This window comes from Galendromus occidentalis, unplaced genomic scaffold (genome assembly GCF_000255335.2).
Source record: "Galendromus occidentalis unplaced genomic scaffold, Mocc_1.1 scf7180000077189, whole genome shotgun sequence".
NCBI lineage: Eukaryota > Metazoa > Arthropoda > Arachnida > Mesostigmata > Phytoseiidae > Galendromus > Galendromus occidentalis.
Window position 1 is genome coordinate 27,125 of NW_003805177.1, and position 19,384 is coordinate 46,508.

The 19,384-nt window shown below is 50.6% G+C and overlaps 2 protein-coding genes across 2 annotated transcripts; both read left to right on the forward strand.

Moving 5' to 3' along the window:
• The first annotated feature begins 517 nt into the window (after positions 1 to 517).
• Myo61F (unconventional myosin 61F) lies at positions 518 to 17,608 on the forward strand. The gene is made up of 27 exons (XM_003741606.1): positions 518 to 738; positions 10,424 to 10,555; positions 11,069 to 11,184; positions 11,276 to 11,373; positions 11,513 to 11,694; positions 11,822 to 11,930; positions 12,032 to 12,102; positions 12,459 to 12,668; positions 12,747 to 12,914; positions 13,028 to 13,255; positions 13,423 to 13,611; positions 13,717 to 13,958; positions 14,046 to 14,204; positions 14,360 to 14,473; positions 14,629 to 14,705; positions 14,791 to 14,859; positions 14,993 to 15,077; positions 15,162 to 15,216; positions 15,319 to 15,420; positions 15,503 to 15,625; positions 15,723 to 15,851; positions 16,029 to 16,170; positions 16,387 to 16,392; positions 16,654 to 16,727; positions 16,863 to 16,969; positions 17,081 to 17,180; positions 17,358 to 17,608. Exons 2-27 carry the CDS (start codon positions 10,430 to 10,432, stop codon positions 17,370 to 17,372), a joined length of 3,096 nt encoding a protein of 1,031 aa, XP_003741654.1. The 5' UTR covers positions 518 to 738; positions 10,424 to 10,429; the 3' UTR covers positions 17,373 to 17,608.
• LOC108864011 (pseudouridine-metabolizing bifunctional protein C1861.05) lies at positions 7,747 to 9,944 on the forward strand. Its single transcript, XM_018638843.1, has one exon. The coding sequence runs from the start codon at positions 7,865 to 7,867 to the stop codon at positions 9,887 to 9,889; it is 2,025 nt and encodes a 674-aa protein (XP_018494359.1). The 5' UTR covers positions 7,747 to 7,864; the 3' UTR covers positions 9,890 to 9,944.
• Positions 17,609 to 19,384: the final 1,776 nt, after the last annotated feature.

Consider the following 19,384-nt stretch of genomic DNA (forward strand, 5'->3'; position numbering starts at 1 on the left):
CATCTATTCCCACCCGGGACAGAGCCGAGTCCCGAAGTAGCGTGGGCAGATGTTGGCGCCGCCAAAGTTGATGAGGCCGATGCGGTGCCGATGCCGACTTTCACTGACCGTGAAAGTCTTTAATTTAGCACTGAGAGGTGCTAAAATTTTACAAAAAACATCCTTCGTGATCTATCGAGTCGTGTCATCCGTGACAATGAATGGCCGCGCGACCAGGGCTTCAGGTGGCTCTTCGGTTTTACGTTGGACTTACGACGCATTTCGCCAGAGGGCGCCGATCATCGATGCCGTGCCGCTGCCAGCGGTACCACCTATGAACACAAAATACCGGCGGGCGCCGCCAGAGTCCCGCCAAGCGGACAGCCACTCAGACGGGCAAGTAAGCAAACGAATGAACGAGCGAGCGCGCTAGTCGAGGGAACAGCGACTGTGGCGCTTCCATGCAGTGCAATAGGGAACCATCATCGGTTGTGGTGTTCGTGTGTTGTCTGCTTCACTGACTGGCTAAGCAGCAAGCCGCGCGCAAATCAGCCCTGCCATCCGTGTGAGACAGCGGCTGCGTGCGTTTTCGTTCCTCCGGAAAAGTGAAGTGACATTTTATTTGAGAAGTAATCACGAGTGAGTTCGCTGGTCAGAGTGCTCGACCGACAGTCAGAGGGGATACCGTTTGTCGAAGCGATCGACTGCCCGACGGTCACTGGAAAATTAGTGGCGAGACCGTGAGCCGCTATCTGGAAGGTGGGTTACCTGTTTGAAGAAAATTCTCTGAACTCTGTCGATTGATGACTGACACCAATCCTCGTTGAGAAATGCTCACTGAGGGACAGCTCGGTCGTTGTTCCGATATTCAGCAAAATCACCCATAGTCGGATGTTCCTGAAAGCGAACGAGTCGTTGGGTTCCATTCTCTGACGCCTTCGGCACTTTCACGTGCGGCACGAGGCTTCGGAATCGATGTAGGGACGTGGGAGAATTTCTTCGGACGGAAATCATCCGAAAAATATCCTCGACCCCGAGTTTTGAAATGTAGCTGGTATACGAAGGGCCTCTCTCCGATGCATCTCCTCCGGAACCGGGGCATGAATCTTTCTTCTGGAGCCCCGGCCACTCACAAGAACGCGCACTTCTCTTAGCTCATTCAGTGTGTGACGAGTGAGTGCTTCGTCTACCTGACGTATCCTTTTGACGAGCACGGAACCATTCTACTTTTTTGAACTGGTTGGTCCTTTGAGCATCTGATAGGAGAACGCATAAATAGCTGGAGGAGCGGATATAAAGAAAACGCGAGCAATTCATGTTTGGACTCGATGACAGGGCGTCACCGCTCTGGATTCTTTTGTGTTGAGTTGAAACAAAGCGCCGCAAATTCACAGAAATGAGACAAACTTGGACGATAGAGTGAAGCTTAGGCACGACCAGAGATGAGGGTCCGACCTCATCGACGTCATGTCCTGCAGTGACTAGGTGCTTACTGGAATAATCGTCATCATCGTTCAGCATTATCGCTGCAGAGAGTCAAAGGATATTCACATTGGAGAGCTCCAGGAAATCCCCGGTTCCGGGGACAGATTCCAAGGATTTCGCGTGAATTACGCCGGGCATCTTGTTCAGGTAGCCAAGCTCGCCGTAATGTGCTCTGCCACCGCTACGGCGCGACGCCGAGTTTCTAAATTCAACGAAAACACTTTCCGAAATTCAGCGAATCGAACAGCTGAACGAGAACGTGCGATTCTGTGAGAGATCCCGACAGAGCATTCGTGGGCGAAGCTTTCTACCGTACGGAGCTATACACGACCAGATATCTGTCTGTTTAGGCGTCTTATAACCTTGGTCAGCAAACTATGTGCGAGGGCCAAACAAGTTAGCTGCTGACGGTACGACTTGAAACCGCTCGGTTCAAGTGTCGGCTCCTTTCACCTTTCGGCCGCAGGGCGTGTAACTTCCTTTCTTCCACCGATGGTCGGTCTCTGCGACAATATTATTCTCTCGAGCTTCACACATCAAGGAGCATGCTCCTTCGAAACGGAATCATTCTGTCGGCGATAACTCGGGGAGAATCAATGATAATTGGGCTTCCCATGAGCTCGACTCCATTTAGAAGTGACGAGAGAGAAATTCCATTGCCTGTTCCGGTCATTATGAATACCGCTAGGGTGACAGAGCTGGTATTCCGAATCGATGGGAAAACGCGGACTGTGCTGAATCGGAAACCGCTGCTGTCAGACACTCCGGAATACTTCTGTTCGTTTCTCTGGTTTTCACACTACGGACACGATTTCTGTTGCCGTCGCTGCCGCCACGCTGAGGTCGAGCGACCAAGCGCGGAACAGAATTAGCGTTCGTGAAGGGAAAAATAAGCGGTCGAATTCGAGCGCCAAACCGAATCGACTTCAGAGGTCTGATGATCAAACGGGGAGAACTGTTGTTCCCAGGATCAATTGGCTCATTGTCGATAACGGCAGTTCCGAACCGACTCGGGACGCCGGCGTCGTGCGAAGCTGCGATGGAGCGGGCTGGAACCGTCTCGGCAGGGGGACCAGCTCCTGACCACAGCTTCATCGAAGATCTTGGGAACCCAATGTTGCCCCGTTTAGCCAGAGATCGTGAGAGCTCAAGAAGCGATAGTTTTCTGCTTTGAAATCGTATCGTTGACGTCGGTTCGAGCGTATCGGGACGATCAGTTGAGCCAGTGACAATGTTTTCATTTGGTCTCGCAGCGATTTCAATGCTCCGACGCTTGAGCGAACCGTGGCATGTCCGAGTGAGGGCTTTCGTAGAAGGTTCTGATGACAATTATTCGGATCGTCATTCTCCGAAATCTCGGATAGCGGATGATCCGCGCAGGATCCTAGGTGATACTTGGGCGGACACGCATACTAAGATTACCTGAAAAAGATCTGCCGTGGCTCGACAGCTCTAACTTGAAGGAGTCTGTCCAGAACTAGAGGTTCCTCGACACGTTCGACGCCGCTTGAGATTTTTATTGATGACGCAAGAGTACTCGCTGGCATTGTGTTACTAGACGTTGACGTCAATTAGATGTCGGCTCATTCGAATCTCGAGATCCCGACCGGCGCATGGCGAATGGTTGCTGCAGAGCGCTACTTCCCGCGCCTTTCTGACATCCGAACGGAAACGCAGTTCTTACGACGATTTTTCTCTTTTCTACTGGTCCTCCGAGAGCGCTATCCGAAATCGGACGAAGTTATCTCTCCTAATCCGATGCCGCTGGACGTGACTTCTCAGCGCATCCGGATCCTTGATTCATATTTTCTAAACCTATAAACCTTATGGAGTAATTCGAACTTCCGGGCTCGAATATCCGCATGACGAAGCGGATGCGACCTTAAGAATTTGATGGTCGCTCCACGAAATATGTTTTTGCGATTCGCCGCCGAACGCAGGGAAAAATTCTCTACTCGCTGATTTAGCAGCTGCGGACGGGATTATGACTCACAATGAGCGCAGTCCGGTAACTGACTGCTGCTTTTGCAACGATCGAACTCTTCCCACGAGCATGCGGTCTGTTAGAGAAAGGAAAATATCTTTCGACTCTGAGACGGGCGTTCGAACGCAAAGCAAACAAGATTCACGGTACTGCGAAGGCCGATAGATGTCGAGCGTCGAATCTTTATCGAAGTTCTGCCGCCTGACCCGTCGCGGCGACCGCTGATGTTGCACGAAAGAGACTCACGGCTTACGCTCGCGAGCAACTGACAATACATTAATGCTGCTTCACGTTCATCGACGCCCTTACATATGATGACTCCTCATTATTCTGTCCCCGAGCAGCCCGCTGACTTTCGTCGGTGTCTCACTGGGAACGTCGGCGGTACCGAATCCAGTCCGGACCCGGACCTTACCGAGGGGTATCGCTCGGTCAGGGAACCGCGAACAGAAATTTCTCCTGAGGTTACTGTAAAAAAAATACGGTGATTAGAAGCGACTCGCTTCTGATCGCCTTTTCCCGCTTGGAAAGCAAATGTGTGACTGTATCGGACGACGGGGACCCGCTCTTAAGGCCAAGGGATTGTCCGCCAGCAAGTGGTAGAAGAGTACACGCGAGCGTGTTCTGAGCTGGGGGCCCTCTTTCCTTCTCGGAGCTTCTCTTACGAAGGGCCCCTGGCGCTGGTAGGGTCGAGAAAGACCTAAATCGGGTTCACTGGCCTATTTATATGAACTATTCCGAAAGTGAACCGAGAGAACCACCGGTTGATTCGAGCTCTAGATAGAATCGTCTCTGTGCAGTAGATCATCATCGAAGCGTCCGAAGCGTGAACCGTGGACCCACAGCGGACGTTCGACACGCCGCGGCGTGAGCAAGTACTAACTTTTCCAAGTGCAACCCTCAGCAACTGCTGTCGTATATGGCTCTCACTGCACGACGATCTCCGCTGCCATCTCCGTCGCCGACTCCATCGGTGTCGTCGTACCACACGGCGCCGCTACCGATAGATGGAATTGAAACTGTGATTCCGGATGGAGGCACCCAATTCCTCTTGCCGAGAAGACTTTACTTGTATGGACTCGTAGATTTCCATAGAGCGACCGAACAAGTGGAGCAGGTGATGAACGACTACGATGCCATCGAAGAAGACATCGAAGTTTCCAGGATATCGACTGAGAGGATGTGGGAGCTCTATTACAACAAGGCAAGCTGCAGAAATTGCCAAGTGTTGCGTTTGCAGGGAGAGCTTTGATTCGGTTTGATCCATTCATTGTATTTTTACGGCTTGCTAATCCTTTCTTGGACTTATCTTAGCACGATCTTCACGGTTCCTTTAGACTCGATAACACGCCTGACAACGAGTGGTGATCACACATTACCGACACGGCGCGCATGTTGTTCCCAAACAAAGTAGAACAAAAGCATCGGAGCATGGCGACATGGTTGATTTAGTAACGAAATTGTGCGATTCGTTTCTGTACAACGCTTGGAAGCGCAGCAGGTGAGCCATACGCTCCCGACTGGCTTATTCGGACGAGTCATCGGCTCTCGGTGAGTTTCCGAATAATTTTCGAGGGCATTTGCGTGGTTGACTTAAGAAAAATAGAAAGATTTCAAACGAGTGCTCGATCGCCATAAAGCACAGGAACAACGAATCAGTTCACCACGATTTATACTATCCGGTCCCTTCGCTGGCGCCTGAAGAAGCTAAGAATTGTTCGTTCCCCCGCCTCAATCAGATAATGTCGCCTTGGCGATGCTCTGGTTCTTTGTTTATTATTTCATCGATATCAGGCGAGTATCGCCCTTCGTATCTCCGGAACGCTCACCGTGGAGTTGAGCTGTCATTCTTTATCTCGGCTCAGCCGCTTATTTAATGATTCCCAGTCCACGTTGCGATGCTCCTTACCGTCTCGTCATCTGATCATTCTTCACGTGAAGCGGAAGAGAGAAAGCCGACTGGGAGGTTATCACTCGATCACTTGAACGAAGCCGAGTGCTTACCTGCTGTCAAGTCAAGAACTTTCGCAATCGTATCCCTCCCCGTGAACTTGAATACACCCATTAACGTTGGCACCTATTTTTTTGTTTACATCCGATCGCGGGCCCTCCCGGTAGTGGCCGGCCGGCCTAACCCTGATGATGTGTCGGATTGATCGGAAAGACTGAAAATCGATCGAAGGAATCGAGAGGGAATCGGAGTTCGGTCACCGTCTCGACAAGTAGAGCGAAATCATTTTTTTTCAAATTTGATCGTTCAGTCGGCGCGGCGTCGTCAGTGAAGTCCCTGACATCCTTCTGAAAGCGTCTACCCTCATGCTGCCCGAGTAGATTTTCGATAGAACAGAATCATTCAGCATTGCAGGAGCGCAGGAAAATTTTATGAGTCAGCAGTCCCTAGCAAGCCGCTTGATTTCCGTCGCTGGCTTAGCCCACGTCTGATGCTCAGACCACAGCAACTGAGCTACAACAGATCGTGTAATTTTAAATCGTCAGCGTTTTGTCTCTGTTCCATTGTGGCAGCTGTCCACTGAACATAAGTCCATCGCGACATACACGATGACATTGAAATTGAGCTGGGTCGGATGACCACCACCCCTCATTCCGGACCCTCCACATAGATCATTAGGGGGGTCTCGTGCGAATCCATCTGATGGTTGTGATCTATCGCCACAGAGCTCGGCAAACTCATGCCGTCCGAAGAATCGAAAGCTAGTTGAACTGTGTGCCAACCGTGGGCTGTGGCCGTCGACTGACATCATCTGACATTGGAGAATGGCTCTCAAGTATGAAACGTCGGGGAGAGAATGACAATATGCTTGGGGAAATTATCTTTTATCCACATGACCGATTCTCGACAAAGAGCCTCGTCTTGAATCGGGGAGCGACCCGTAAGCATCGAGGCTTTTCTGGGAGTTCCTTACTACTTGTCCGGCTTTCGGAGTCGCTCCTTCGCCGCTCGTTGGCGCCGATCTTGTTCAATTATTCCATTCGGTCACTCAGATACTCACATCGACGATGAAGTGGTTCCAACGAAATTCGACAGCTTTACCGAAGATGAATTTCTCGTGGCCTACACCGTGTTTTCCGATGCGAAAGCGAGAAACCACCAAAATATTTTAAGGAGGGGTGTGCCGAGGAACAGCGCAGTTCCAGTTGGGTGGTACGGGGAAGATTGAAGATTATGGTCCGGAACATCAGCTGGAATATGAAATGGGTAGCTGACCAACTATTCTTGAAGCCTGTAGTCATTCAACTCAGTCTCTCTGTCGCCCAAGTTCATTGGCGTCATCTTCTGGGCAACCTCATCGCACAGCGGAGACAGCGATTCCTGTATTTACGCCTTACTGCACGGGCAATCACGTGAATTTTTTTCGTGGACTTCATCGATTCAGATGGAATGCGGATCGCAACGGAATCGAGTTCCCGGAAGAGCGGACCCCTCTCGATCAAATCGTTTCATCCTTCAGGAAGGAGCATTTCTAGTGTTGCAGAATTTATGACCACATTGTTCCGAATTGCGACTTAGAAGCGCCGTCAACTGTTTACGTAAGATAATGTCGATGGCGATAAATGATCGGCGAGTCGTCCAAACCTCCAAGACTCGCCATGGAGCACGGGTCGAATTTCGAAGCCAAATGTATCCTCCGTGGATTCGATCCGGCGAAAACTGCCGTGGAGCACTGCCGTGAGTTGTCCACGGCTACGGAATTCCTCCTCTTTCCCCATTCGATTCCGTTTTTACGATTAAATCCATGCTTTTCCTGAGGAAGAATTCGGAACTTTCACCGGGGCGATTGTCACGCCGATCGATGGAGCTGCTCGTGGACGTGAAGTACCATCGTTGAAAGGCAACCGGCGATCTCCAAAAGAAGAGCTTCTGCTTGACGTCGATCGTGAGTGGAGTCACCAGGGAGCTAGTTCGCCTCTCTGGACGGAGAACGCTCCACTAAGGGACAACTTCCAACTCGGGGCGGTTGCGTCGCATCGACTTTGCTCGGTGGAGAAGTTGCCTCCCGATCTTCAATGAGTCCCGCGCGCCTCCTATTATAAAACAAGGAGAACACCCTCGCTCCTTTCCTAATCGACTTGTTCATCTATCGCGCTTATCTGATTACAGAGTCGGATCGTCGCAGCGAGGGTACCAGCGGCCATTGTGCCAGTCTCTATCGCTCGGTCCCAATTTATCTATCGCTTCGAAGCGCCCTCGCTGTGTATTCTCTCATCGCCAGCGACGTTCGTCTGCAGCTCAAGAAGAGCTTGTTGTGATTGTCCGAGACACAGACACCGCTCAGCTGAGCTTCGCTGAAAGCACCGAGTGTGTCACGAGTTCTACCGTACGTCGAGAAGCAAGAAACCGGCGTCCTCAGTGGTAGAGAACTTATTCATGGGATAGCCTGCACGCGAATCCTCAAAATGCTGCGGATCGGTATGTTATCGCGGCGTGGCTTCTCTACGCTGAAGTTTTCGTCCGAGGTCGCTTCGGCGCTCAAGAACGGAGACCCCATCGTCGCTCTGGAATCGACCATCATAACGCATGGGATGCCGTATCCCGAAAACTTGAAAACAGCCATGGACGTCGAGCAAGTAGTGCGCAGAACGGGTGCGGTGCCAGCGACGGTCGCGCTCATCGAAGGAGAAATACACGCTGGTTTATCCTCACAGATGCTCGAGGATCTCGCCAGTTCGAAGGACGACCTGGTCAAAGTTTCCCGAAGGGATCTCGCGCCGGCCATGGCTCAGAAAATGACCGGAGGCACGACCGTGGCCGGGACCATGGTCGTCGCCCACAAGGCCGGAATACAGATGTTCGTCACGGGGGGCATCGGTGGAGTTCATCGCGGGGCTGAGATAACGATGGATGTGAGCGCCGACCTGATAGAGCTCGGCAGGACACCCGTCACCGTCGTTTCGGCCGGTGTCAAATCGATCCTGGACATCGAGAAAACGCTCGAGTTCCTTGAAACTCAGGGGGTTTGTGTCGCTACGTACGGTGACTCGAAAGAGTTCCCATGTTTTTGGACCCGGTCCAGCGGCCATGAAGCGCCGTGGAACGTGCGAGATCCTTCAGAGGCCGCCGCAGTCATCGCGTCTCGACTTTCACTGAATTTGCAGAGCGGTATGCTCATAGCGAATCCGATTCCCACCAACCATGAAGCCGACGGAAAATTCATTGAAGCCTGCGTACAGGACGCATTGAAGGAGTCCCAAATACAGAACATCAGAGGCAAGGACATAACTCCGTTCATATTGAACCGTGTCCATCACGCGACTAGCGGTGCATCTCTAAGGAGCAATGTGGCCTTGGTAAAGCACAACGCGTTGGTTGGTTCTCTTATCGCGAAAGAGCTCAGCAATATTTTGCCTGACAAACTCCCACAACAACAAGAAAGCGCTGACGTCCATAGTTTCTACATTGGGTCTCAAACGAAAAGCCCGCTAACCATAAATCCCTCGAGACCAGTCGTCGTCGGTGGGTGCATGGTCGATTTCAACATCAAGCTCGCCGAGGATAAAATCGAGATCGATGGCAAGACATACAAAGGGAGAGTATTCCAGGGATACGGCGGAGTCGGTCGAAACATCGCGGATTGCACATCGAGACTGGGACTCTCGCCTCTGTTGATATCGGCGGTCGGGAGTGATTTGAACGGAAAAGGTCTCCTCGGCCACAATCCCCTGATGGATAAGAGCGGAATCGAAATCTTGAGAGACGCCACGACTGCCACCTGTTGCGCGGTGCACAACCGCGCGGGCCAGCTCTTGTACAATGTCGGGGACATGCTCATACACGATCGGATAACTCCTGAGCTCTTGCTCAAGTACGAAAAAGATATCGAGGCAGCGCCTATTGTCGTTCTGGACGCGAACATTCCCGAGGACACACTTCGTCTGGCGGTGGACATGTGTACGCGACTGAAAAAGCCCCTCTGGTACGAACCCACCATCGTGAACAAATCGACGAAAGCTTTCGACAAAAAACGAATCTCCGGAGTCTGGTATACTTCGCCGAACCGGGACGAGCTCGAAGTCATGTACAGAGATCTCACTGGTGGGAACGACGTCCAAGGAGACGAAGTGACGAGAGCTGCGAAAATGGCGAAGGAGTTGTTACGCTCTGGCGCTATCACCCGAGCCGTTTACGCCACTCTTGGGCCCAAAGGACTCGTGAGAGTGACGAAAACCAACGATCTTTTCGACGCCATCCATTTCGAGGCCCCTCAAGCAGCCACGATTAAAACATCGAACGGCGCTGGCGACTGTCAAGCGTCTACAATCATAACCGGTCTCGCACTCCAACTCCCAGAAGAAGAGTATATGGGAGCCGCAATGGACATTCCGCTCCTCACCTTGGCGAGCTATTCGGCGGTGCCGGATACGTTGAGCAAAGACGACCTCAAGGTGAAGAATGTTGTCAAAACTAGAAGAATCATCATATGAGCAGAGAGAGCGTCATTCGCTAGAACAGTATTCTTTTAATGCCATCCGAAGTCGATGCTGCGGCGGACCGAAGCCTCACTTCTCTGAAGCATTCGTCCGGGTTTTCGGGCGGAACATGTGCTGGTTTGTTCAATAAATCATCCAATTGTAAATATATTTGCAGTTTTTTTCTTCCTAGCTCACAGACGAGAAGGCGTCAGCTTCTCGGGAATTATTTCATTCGAACGCTACCGAGGAAAATAATTGAGAGACTGGATCAAAATTTACTCCTGGTGAACACGAGCTCGGTGTGCTGACTCAACGTCAGTGTCGCATGGTATCGATTTTTCTTCTCTAAATTCACTGGTATGAGTCACAAGCGACTGCGGGTTTCGAAAGAGTGTACATCGCACTCAGCCATCTTGCTGATCGTGGTTTGGCGTACGCACGTGGAATGCCTCGCTGACGACTGGTCGGAAAACATTCGTCCGCGCATCGCGTCTGCGGGCTCTGAGCTTTCCGGTTCCTAATTCAGGAGTCCGATTCGAATTGCAGGACGCAATGGAGAGTGCGCTCCACGCCAGGGACAGAGTCGGTGTGCAGGACTTTGTTCTGCTCGAAGACATCCAGTCCGAGAGATTGTTCATGGAGAATTTGAGGAAGAGATACCAGGAAAATCTCATCTACGTGAGTAATGAGTAATTAGTAGTCCTTGAGCCAAGTCGCGAGGAGGGAGATTTGTCACTCGTAGGGAAAGAGTGCCGTCATTCTCGTCCGACCGAATATCGTTGCCGGTTCAATCATCTTTGCCGTTGGCTCAACGTAAATGTATGTTCGCTTTCCGTTCTTGATTCAGCAGAACGTGTCCCTATGACAGCAACCCTGGAGCTTTTCTCGAGCTGAGACGAAATTATGTAAAACGTTGTTGTTCCATTCCGAAACGAGCTGAAGTCGCTGCCGCAAGATTGAACCGGACGACCGGAATGTACTCAGAGCCACCCACCGTATTCAATCCAGAAAACGGCTCGAGCGTTTTTTTCTGTGGCGCCATGCTCGTTCGGTGCAGAAGACTGTCCGTTGTTCGGCTCGCAGCCCTGGCTGAGGATCGGAAACAATAAGAACGGCCGAAAGTCGTTGACTCGATGCTTGCGGACGATGCCGTACCCGGCGGTCTGACTCTAAAAAAAATTCATTCTTCAGACATACATCGGACCCGTCCTAATATTGGTCAATCCCTATAAGAAACTGCAAATATACGGGGATGATTACGTCGATCTATATCGGAACTCGAACTTCTACGATCTCCCGCCTCACGTGTACGTCATGGGTCCGATCTCGATGAATATGTTCAAACAGGAGATTCTCCGGTGAAATGCGATTGTATGAATATTAGAGTTCTCATTGTAGCTTTGCTATTGGCGATGCTGCTTACAATCTCCTGCACGAGGAAGGAAGGGATCAATGTATACTCATCTCAGGAGAGTCCGGCGCGGGAAAGACCGAAGGTGAACGATTCGCTGAGGATCCGACGCGTTCTCAAACAGTATCGTCGAGGCCAAATACCTGTGGATGATCGGTCCCATTTCTCCGACTCCATGAGAAGATTGCCCCAAAATCGCCTAATGTCCCACTTTTCTCGATCAGCTTCGAAACAGATTCTACAGTACGTCGCCGCTGCTTCTCATCACACGAACTCCGTAGAACACGTAAAGGAGAGACTGCTACAGAGTAATCCGATACTCGAAGCTTTCGGGAACGCGAAAACGAACCGCAACGACAATTCTTCCCGATTTGGGAAATATATGGATATCGAGTTCGATTACTCGGTGAGCTCGGCTCGAAGCACAGAGTGGGGTGCTCGTTTGACTGTCATGATAGACGTTATGAAATATATCCTCGGAGGAACTGTCGCCATAGGTCGTTAGATTTCCTAACAGCTTCGTGGTTTCAAAGGGAGCCCCTGTTGGAGGCCACATCCGCCAATACCTCCTGGAGAAAAGTCGAGTCATCCAGCAAGCTTCCGGTGAAAGGAACTTCCACATTTTCTACCAAATTCTGGCGGGTAGGTGACAGCTTTTTCTCAAAGATCGTCGTCCGGATACCTCACCTTGATAATCCGAAGGAAATAACTGTAATCTTATCTATCTCGTTTTCTCATTGAAGGTGCTGACGATGATCTCCTGGGAAAACTCCAGTTGCGACGTGATCCTGTGTATTGTTTTTATCTCGATCAGGTGAGTCGGAGACCTTAGCGAGAAAAATCGCTGGTGTTTCCGTCGCGGCCTCCCCGAACTCCGCTACCGTTCGGATGCCAAGAGCTCAACGGTATAATTGGAGTCAGGGCAAGCAGGAGGAGGTTTTCTGTCGAGCGGAGAAAGCATTCCGAGGCTCTTTTTCTCGTAAAGTTTCCGCGAGCCCAGTCGCAAAAATCTTCCGAGCCAGCTTGGCACGGGGCTCTCCTGATTGTCCCAATCGAGATGGGATTCCGTGGGTCCGCCCCGTGCCGATAGGACCGGAGCTCGACAAGGGGAACTTCATCCTCCCTTCCTCCTTTCTGTTTGGGATAACTTCTGTAATACCGCGCACGCAGGGCGACGCTGTTTCCACAGTTGGACAGGACGACGCAGCAGCCTTCAAAGAAGTTTGTCGAGCATTGAGCGTCTGTGATTTCACGCCGACGGACCAAGAAGAAATCTTTTGCATAACGGCAGCCGTGCTGCATCTCGGCAATACTGGATTCATCGAGGAAAACGGAGAGGCTCTCATTGCTCAAGATAAGCCTATCGCAGCGATTTCGGAGGTAAGCGTTCTGTCATTGGCCCCTCCCACGTATCTCGCAAGAGGGGGGAAATTCTCATAGAGGGCTGTTCTTTTCTAGCTGATCAAATGTCCGGAAGAGATTTTGAGAGCTTCGCTAACAAACCGGACGATTGAGGCTCGCGGCGAGCAGGTCCGGAGCCCGCTGACGAGGGACCTTGCCATATTCGCGAGGGACGCACTCGCGAAGGCGTTGTATGAACGATTGTTCAAGTGGATCGTGAATAAGGTGCGATGGAGTGAGCTTGCTCCGAGTTACCGAATAATGCTCTCAGGAGCTCGCATCTAGTTCATTATGCGAGAAACCGATCGCTCGGATAACCAAGGAACGTTTTCGAATAGATCAACGATTCGTTGCGATCGAAGGATCCGCACAAGAAAACGCTGATGGGACTACTCGATATTTATGGATTCGAGGTGTTCAAGAAGAACAGCGTCGAGCAGTTTTGCATAAACTACTGTAACGAAAAGCTCCAGCAGCTATTCATCGAGCTCACCCTCAGAAGTGAGCAATTGGAATATCGGAACGAGGGTATAGAGTGGTCTCCGATCGACTACTTCGACAACAAGGTGAGTCAATTACTCCAGAGATGAGGGGAGTTTTTTTCGGTCGTGAGTATCCATCTGTTGAACAGATTCTATTCGGGAGCACCAGGTATCAGGTGGAAGGTGAGTGCTCAGGAATCCATCCCTGTGAGTCCATGTCTGATTGAGTAGCGCCCGCACTTCCGTTCAAGGTCATCTGTGAGCTCGTCGAGGAGAAACACAAAGGCATCATCGCGATCCTCGATGAGGAATGCGTGCGCCCCGGTGGGGCCACCGACAAGTCATTCTTGACCAAGCTCGAGACCGCCATCAGGAGCAACGGACACTTCCTCACCTACACCAACGCCTCCCCAAAGATCCGAAAATCTATCGGACGAGATGTAAGCCTCTCCCAATAGAATATCATCAGCGGCATGAATTTCTGATTTTGTCATAAGAGCGAGGAGGACACAGTCTCCTCCATGAATGAAATTCTTCTCCTTCAGGAGTTCCGAATCGTTCATTATGCCGGCGAGGTGACTTACAAGGTGGAAGGCTTCTTGGAGAAGAACAATGACTTACTCTATCGGGATCTGAAACGCGCGATGGCGTCGACGGATTGCAATGTCCTCAAGCAGGCATTCCCAGAAAGCGAATTCGCTTCGAAGAAACGTCCACCCACAGCGTTGACGCAATTCAAGGTTTCCCTCCAAGAACTGATGGTAGCCCTGAGCTCCAAGGAACCCTGGTTAGACCCGTTCCTCAATAATTGTCCGTGACCGAGTGAGATCTAGGGTGTATGATAAACGAACGCCTCAATATCATGTTTCGCCAGGTACGTCCGTTGCATCAAGCCGAACGAAACGAAATCACCAGCCAAATTCGAGGAAAAAATTGTCTTCCACCAAATCAAATATCTGGGGCTGATGGAAAACTTGCGCGTGAGGAGAGCCGGGTTCGCGTACCGCAGACCGTACGAGCAGTTCCTGCAGAGGTAATTTCTCCAGACCCTCCACCGCGAATAAGGGCACGAGAGCCGTCCTACCTAACTCTCCTGCCATCTTGCATTGACACTCTCGGGCACCAGTTTGTAAGAGACCGTCTACCCGATGACTTAGGATCGATCTTATCTAAATGGAATTTCTTCAGGTACAAATGCCTTTGTCCCGAAACTTGGCCAGTTTGGAGGGGCATCCCCAGGAAAGGGGTTGAATGCCTCGTGGAGCACCTGGGATACAAGAACGATGAATACAGCCTTGGGAAGTGAGCGTCATTTGTGCGAGCTGATTCTCGAATGGAGAATCAAGCAAAATGCGATTATAATAATCGATGGGATCGATTTCTGAAACTATGAAGAAAACTCTCCCCGTAGGTACATTGTACGCACAACGGGTTCCCAATCAATGTCTGACTTTCAGAACGAAAATTTTCATCCGCTTCCCGAGAACACTTTTCGAGACTGAAGATGCGCTCCAGCAGGAGAAGCAAGAAATAGGTGAGAATTCTTAACTGGGAAGTAGCGAGGATCCGTTGTTTTCGATGGTCGCCCAGTAGTTCTAAGGTGTCATTTCTCTTCACAGCGACCTACATACAGGCACGCATCAAAGGCTTCATTGCCAGGAGAAAATACCAGAGACTGCAGAAAACCGGTTAGTCCGCTAATCATCATGCGGCCCAGAGGCGGCTTGTATCAGAGTGTCTGGGGCTTCGCCCAGGGATGCATCTTCCTTATTCAATTGAATATGGGGCTATCTCCTTCATACTCATCATATCAATTCACAGCTCTGGGCATTCAGTGCGCGTGGAGACGGATGCTGGCACAACGAGAACTCAAGCGGAGACGAGCTGCTGTTCAAACGATTCGACGGTAGGTTGCTCGAGGTTCCTGCGAACGTTGATCGCTATAAGCCTGTATCTTCGAAGAGAGATCAATGCAGATGATTTTCCCCAGCTTCATCAAAGGATTCATCACAAGAAACCAACCAGAGAACGATGTCAACCGTCAAGTGAGTCGACAATCGTGGGAGCCATAGTACACCGAAGTTATTTGAATTCTTGCTCAGAGCCTTCCGAAAGTCTCCGGCTAATTGAGGAGAACTTCATTCTAGTTCGTGCAACAAGTGCGTTCCGAATTCCTACGACGGGTGTCGAAATCCCTTCCGACGTCGGTTTTGGACAAATCTTGGCCTGAAGCACCGAGTGTTTGCAAGGTAAGCTTGCGGAAGCAGCTGAGAGCTCCCACTCCGAGAATCTGTCGCGTGAAGCCTAATCGACTTGTGTATCTTACTCCAGGAAGCTTCAAAACTTCTGCGCGCCCTGCACCTCCGCATTTTAGTGAGAACTTACATACAGAAGCTGTCCCCCGATCGGAAAGCTCAGCTTCTGTGGAAGAAGGAAGCTGATGACATCTTCAAGGTGAATTCTTCCGGAGCAGCACGACCTCCGAAACCCCTAATGGATAGGACCGGAATAACCCGCGCGTGAATCTCTCACATGAAACCTTGCTTCACAGGGGAAGAAGAAATTATACGCGAGCACGGTCAGAGTTCCTTTTGTCGAATCTCACCTAAGTTCGTCGAAGAACCATTTGAGAAACACTTTCGACAAGTCTCATAAGAATCAGCCGGACGAAAAAATTCATGTGAGTGCACCTGCTGAGAGCTCACATAGATCTCGATAAGTCCCGAGTCTATCTGCTGGTTGCGGCCCCGAATGCCTCAATCGAAGACTCGGGTATTGATCAGGATCTAGCATAAGCGATGTCGAGCATCAAATCAATCAATAACTCAATCGATGAAGCATCCACTTTTTCTTGCAGTATTGTTTACCGGTCACGAAGTATGACCGTCACGGCTACAAGTCACGTCGGCGCGTGATCATTCTGACCAACAGCGCCTTCTACTTGGTCGACGATAAGGATTTCAAGCCCAAACACAGAATTCCTTACAAAGCCATCGCAGGTATGATTCATTCGAAGAGGCTTCCGTTGAATTCGATTGAAGCTGCAAGGTCTCTCGAAAGGCCGAATCCTTCCTCAAATTCCCGAAGGCATCTGCCGTAAACCCGTCCAATGCACGAGAGCGCTAGCACGCACAATGAAAAGTTCCCTAGAACTCTCAAATGACCAAGGAAGACTTGAGATGAGCCTTCGATCAGTTCCAAACCTTCTTTTTCAGATGCTTGTGAGTAATATCACCCACCGCTTTGGGATACCCATCAATCACTTTTACAGAAAAACCGGGATCTTGCTGTCTGATCCTGTTCTCGTATTAACTAAGCCTCTGTGTCCCGCACAGCTGCGGGCATGCAGACATAACGAGCAATGCTGCACCCTCATAAACGCTGAGCATGAGTGTGCCTCTTGAAGAGGAAGAGGAATATGAATTCCTATGCTAGGCTTATCCAGGGCCCCAGAATTGCGAACCCACCCTTATCCGTTTCAGGCATCAGTGTAAGCTCTCTGGCTGATGGCGTCATGGTTATTAAAATTCCACAAGAGGATATCAAACACGAAAAGGTTTGCTTTCGTGGAATTCGCTCTTCTCGAGCGATCCATTTCTCCCTTTCTCCCTCCTCAATACTACAACCGAAGATGTCCGAGAATCGCGATTCTCGAATAAATCCGTCGATCTCATTTAGGATTCATTTTCAGGGAGACCTAATCTTGGATTGCGGGGAGTTCCTGGTCGAATGTATTTCGCGTTTAACGATACTCGCCGGGAAACGGAATCTTGTGGAAATCGCTCCAGAAAACTCTGCGTGAGTCCGGATGCAAGCTCGCTAGTCGCGTTGATCTTAAGTTATTCGAGCTTCCTCTGTACGTTTTTGCATTCGGTTGCTGTAGACTATAGCGTTTCTGTTCTACTTTAGACTTCATCACAAGCTCTCCGATGGTAAGCAGGGCACCATCGAGTTCCATCGAGGCACGAAAGAGTCTATAAACAAGAACAAAACCGGGAACCTGAGCGTAGTAAGTCCCTAGCTGGCGTTTTCTCCTTCCCATGTTGTGTTCTCTCTCACAATCAGAAATGATGCGCGAGAGTATCGATCTCTCCTTCATGCGATTTGATTTCCGCTGCGATTCTTCATTTTAGAGAAATCTTCTGGTCGACTCCCATGGTTATCAAGAGCTCCGTTCTCTTTTCAGATCTCCATAATTTGACTGGACGAGAAGATGCGAACAAATGTGATAAAAAAAATTCCCATCGACAAGATATCCAACCTGCCACGGAGTCGAGGCCAGCTCCACTCTCTAAGAGAAATCCCATCCGGAAAGCATTGCCGTTTTATTGGCAGTACGTTATCAAGCTACGGTGTCGCTCGATTTCTCGAGAGTATTTGGTGTTCTCGGAGAGAGAGGGATGCATTCCAGAGGAATAGTGACTGAGTTGAAGCCGATCGGCCCTACCCATGTCTTTCTCCGGATGTGCCATATCATTTTGGAATAAAGATCGAGTCACTATCTCTTCATGTCAAGCTTCGGAAGATCAAGTTTACTCCCTCTTGGACGCCGCGCCGGTGTGGCGAACCCATGCTGGCGGGTAGAATTTCCGTAGGTGGAAACGAGGTCGCGATATAAGATAGAGGGAGGGCTCGCGTAGAGAAACGAATAATCATTGAATTTCAGTGTCCGGTTCGACATCGGGGCTCCCGAGAGGGTCTCCGTAAAAATGTTTGCCCGGCTTTCGTGGGTAACTCCGCTCGAAATATCCCTTCCTGGAATCAATTCCGCATTGGTGAATGAGAGAGGGGCAAGGGGCCCTAGCCCCCTCCTATGCGTCATGAAACTCAAGCTTAGGCCTCGAGGAGACGCGTCATCATTCAGATTCCGAATCACCATCGGTTGCCCTCCTGCCCAAGAAGAAGTCCTGGATCCACCCCGGCTGTATTTTATGATATTGTGTGATGTGATGTATAACACTCCGGTAGAGCCCAATAACTGACAGCCGGGACCCGTTGTCCGGTTCGGCCTCTGGGAATAGAGTAGAGCCCGCCCGAGTATCTACAGTGGCCTTCCCTCGAGAGTGAAGTAGGCGCAGGGGAGCGTCGACCCGAAGAGCCGAATATCGGAAAGAAACAGAATCGGGGTCATAACTTGTTCCCGTAGCGCCGCGGGAGCGGATCGTCACTGCTGCATATGGATGAACACTTCGGACCCAAGATTCAATTCTGGTGGGGGTAGATTCGAAGTCTCCTTGCGCATTCGCGCGTTATGACGGATCCAGGATGCCTTCTAGACGAAGAGGGGACCGCGGTGGGGGTTACTTCTAGGAGGTCGAGTTCATGGCCTAGTCTGCCTCCACGATGGGAGGTATGTCAGAACTCAGGACCCGCAACGCGGCCGGTCGCTGCCCATCTTGCCGAATTCGCCGTTGCATGTTATGGCTTCCTCACCCTAAAAGGGTCAGTGATTCCAGAGCCTCCGGATTGAGCTAGCTAGAGGAAATTTTCATGAAGCGCGATACCGTTTGAGACAATCACGAGAGAAACATTCTATAGTTTCTGAGAGATCCACTCTCACGGAATCATGCACTTATTCGTGTCACACTTCGTTGGTTCATGAAAATCGAAAACCGGTTTTCCTTGCGGAGGGAAGTCGGCATTCCCATGAGGAATCCTGCCCAGAGAATCCACGAACTCATTGAAGTCGAGGAATCTCAATCGGCTGCACGAGCGAAGCAATTGACGCCGACATAATTCGGGTTATATACTCGGTCCCGACGCCGGGCGTCCGTTCGTATTGTTGGAAAACTCGCTAGACTAGAGGGTTTCAAAGCTCGTGAGACAATCATGAGGATGGTCTTCTATCAGAATAAACACTTCCTGGTCGTGTTGGAATCAGCCGACATTTCCTCGTCCAAGTCTCAGTCATAAGGTGTTTCGAACTTTACAGAATGAGTCGGCTGTTCCATTCGTTACGTGACTTGGCATACTGCATTCCTCCAGTCACAAACTCTTCAAGGTAGTTCATCCGAGTCTTTCTACACGAATCGGCATAATCAAAATGATTGAGTTCTTCTCCGCACAGACTTTCTTGTACGAGAACCGCGCACGCTCGCAGAGCATCCTTCCCAAGTCCTCACGGACGGGAGCTTCACCGAACGGCAATGAGGAAATAGTGCCCTTTCTTTCGGAGACCTCTCTCCGATCGGGAGCCTGCTCACTCCTGAGCTA

Excerpts from the sequence above, each read along its gene's own strand:
- LOC108864011 (XM_018638843.1), top strand. The coding sequence starts at position 7,865 with ATGCTGCGGATCGGTATGTTATCGCGGCGTGGCTTCTCTACGCTGAAG.
- Myo61F (XM_003741606.1), top strand. The coding sequence starts at position 10,430 with ATGGAGAGTGCGCTCCACGCCAGGGACAGAGTCGGTGTGCAGGACTTT. Across the intron at positions 10,556-11,068 it reads ACCAGGAAAATCTCATCTAC|ACATACATCGGACCCGTCCT; the intron begins GTGAGTAATGAG and ends TTCATTCTTCAG. Across the intron at positions 12,669-12,746 it reads CTATCGCAGCGATTTCGGAG|CTGATCAAATGTCCGGAAGA; the intron begins GTAAGCGTTCTG and ends GTTCTTTTCTAG.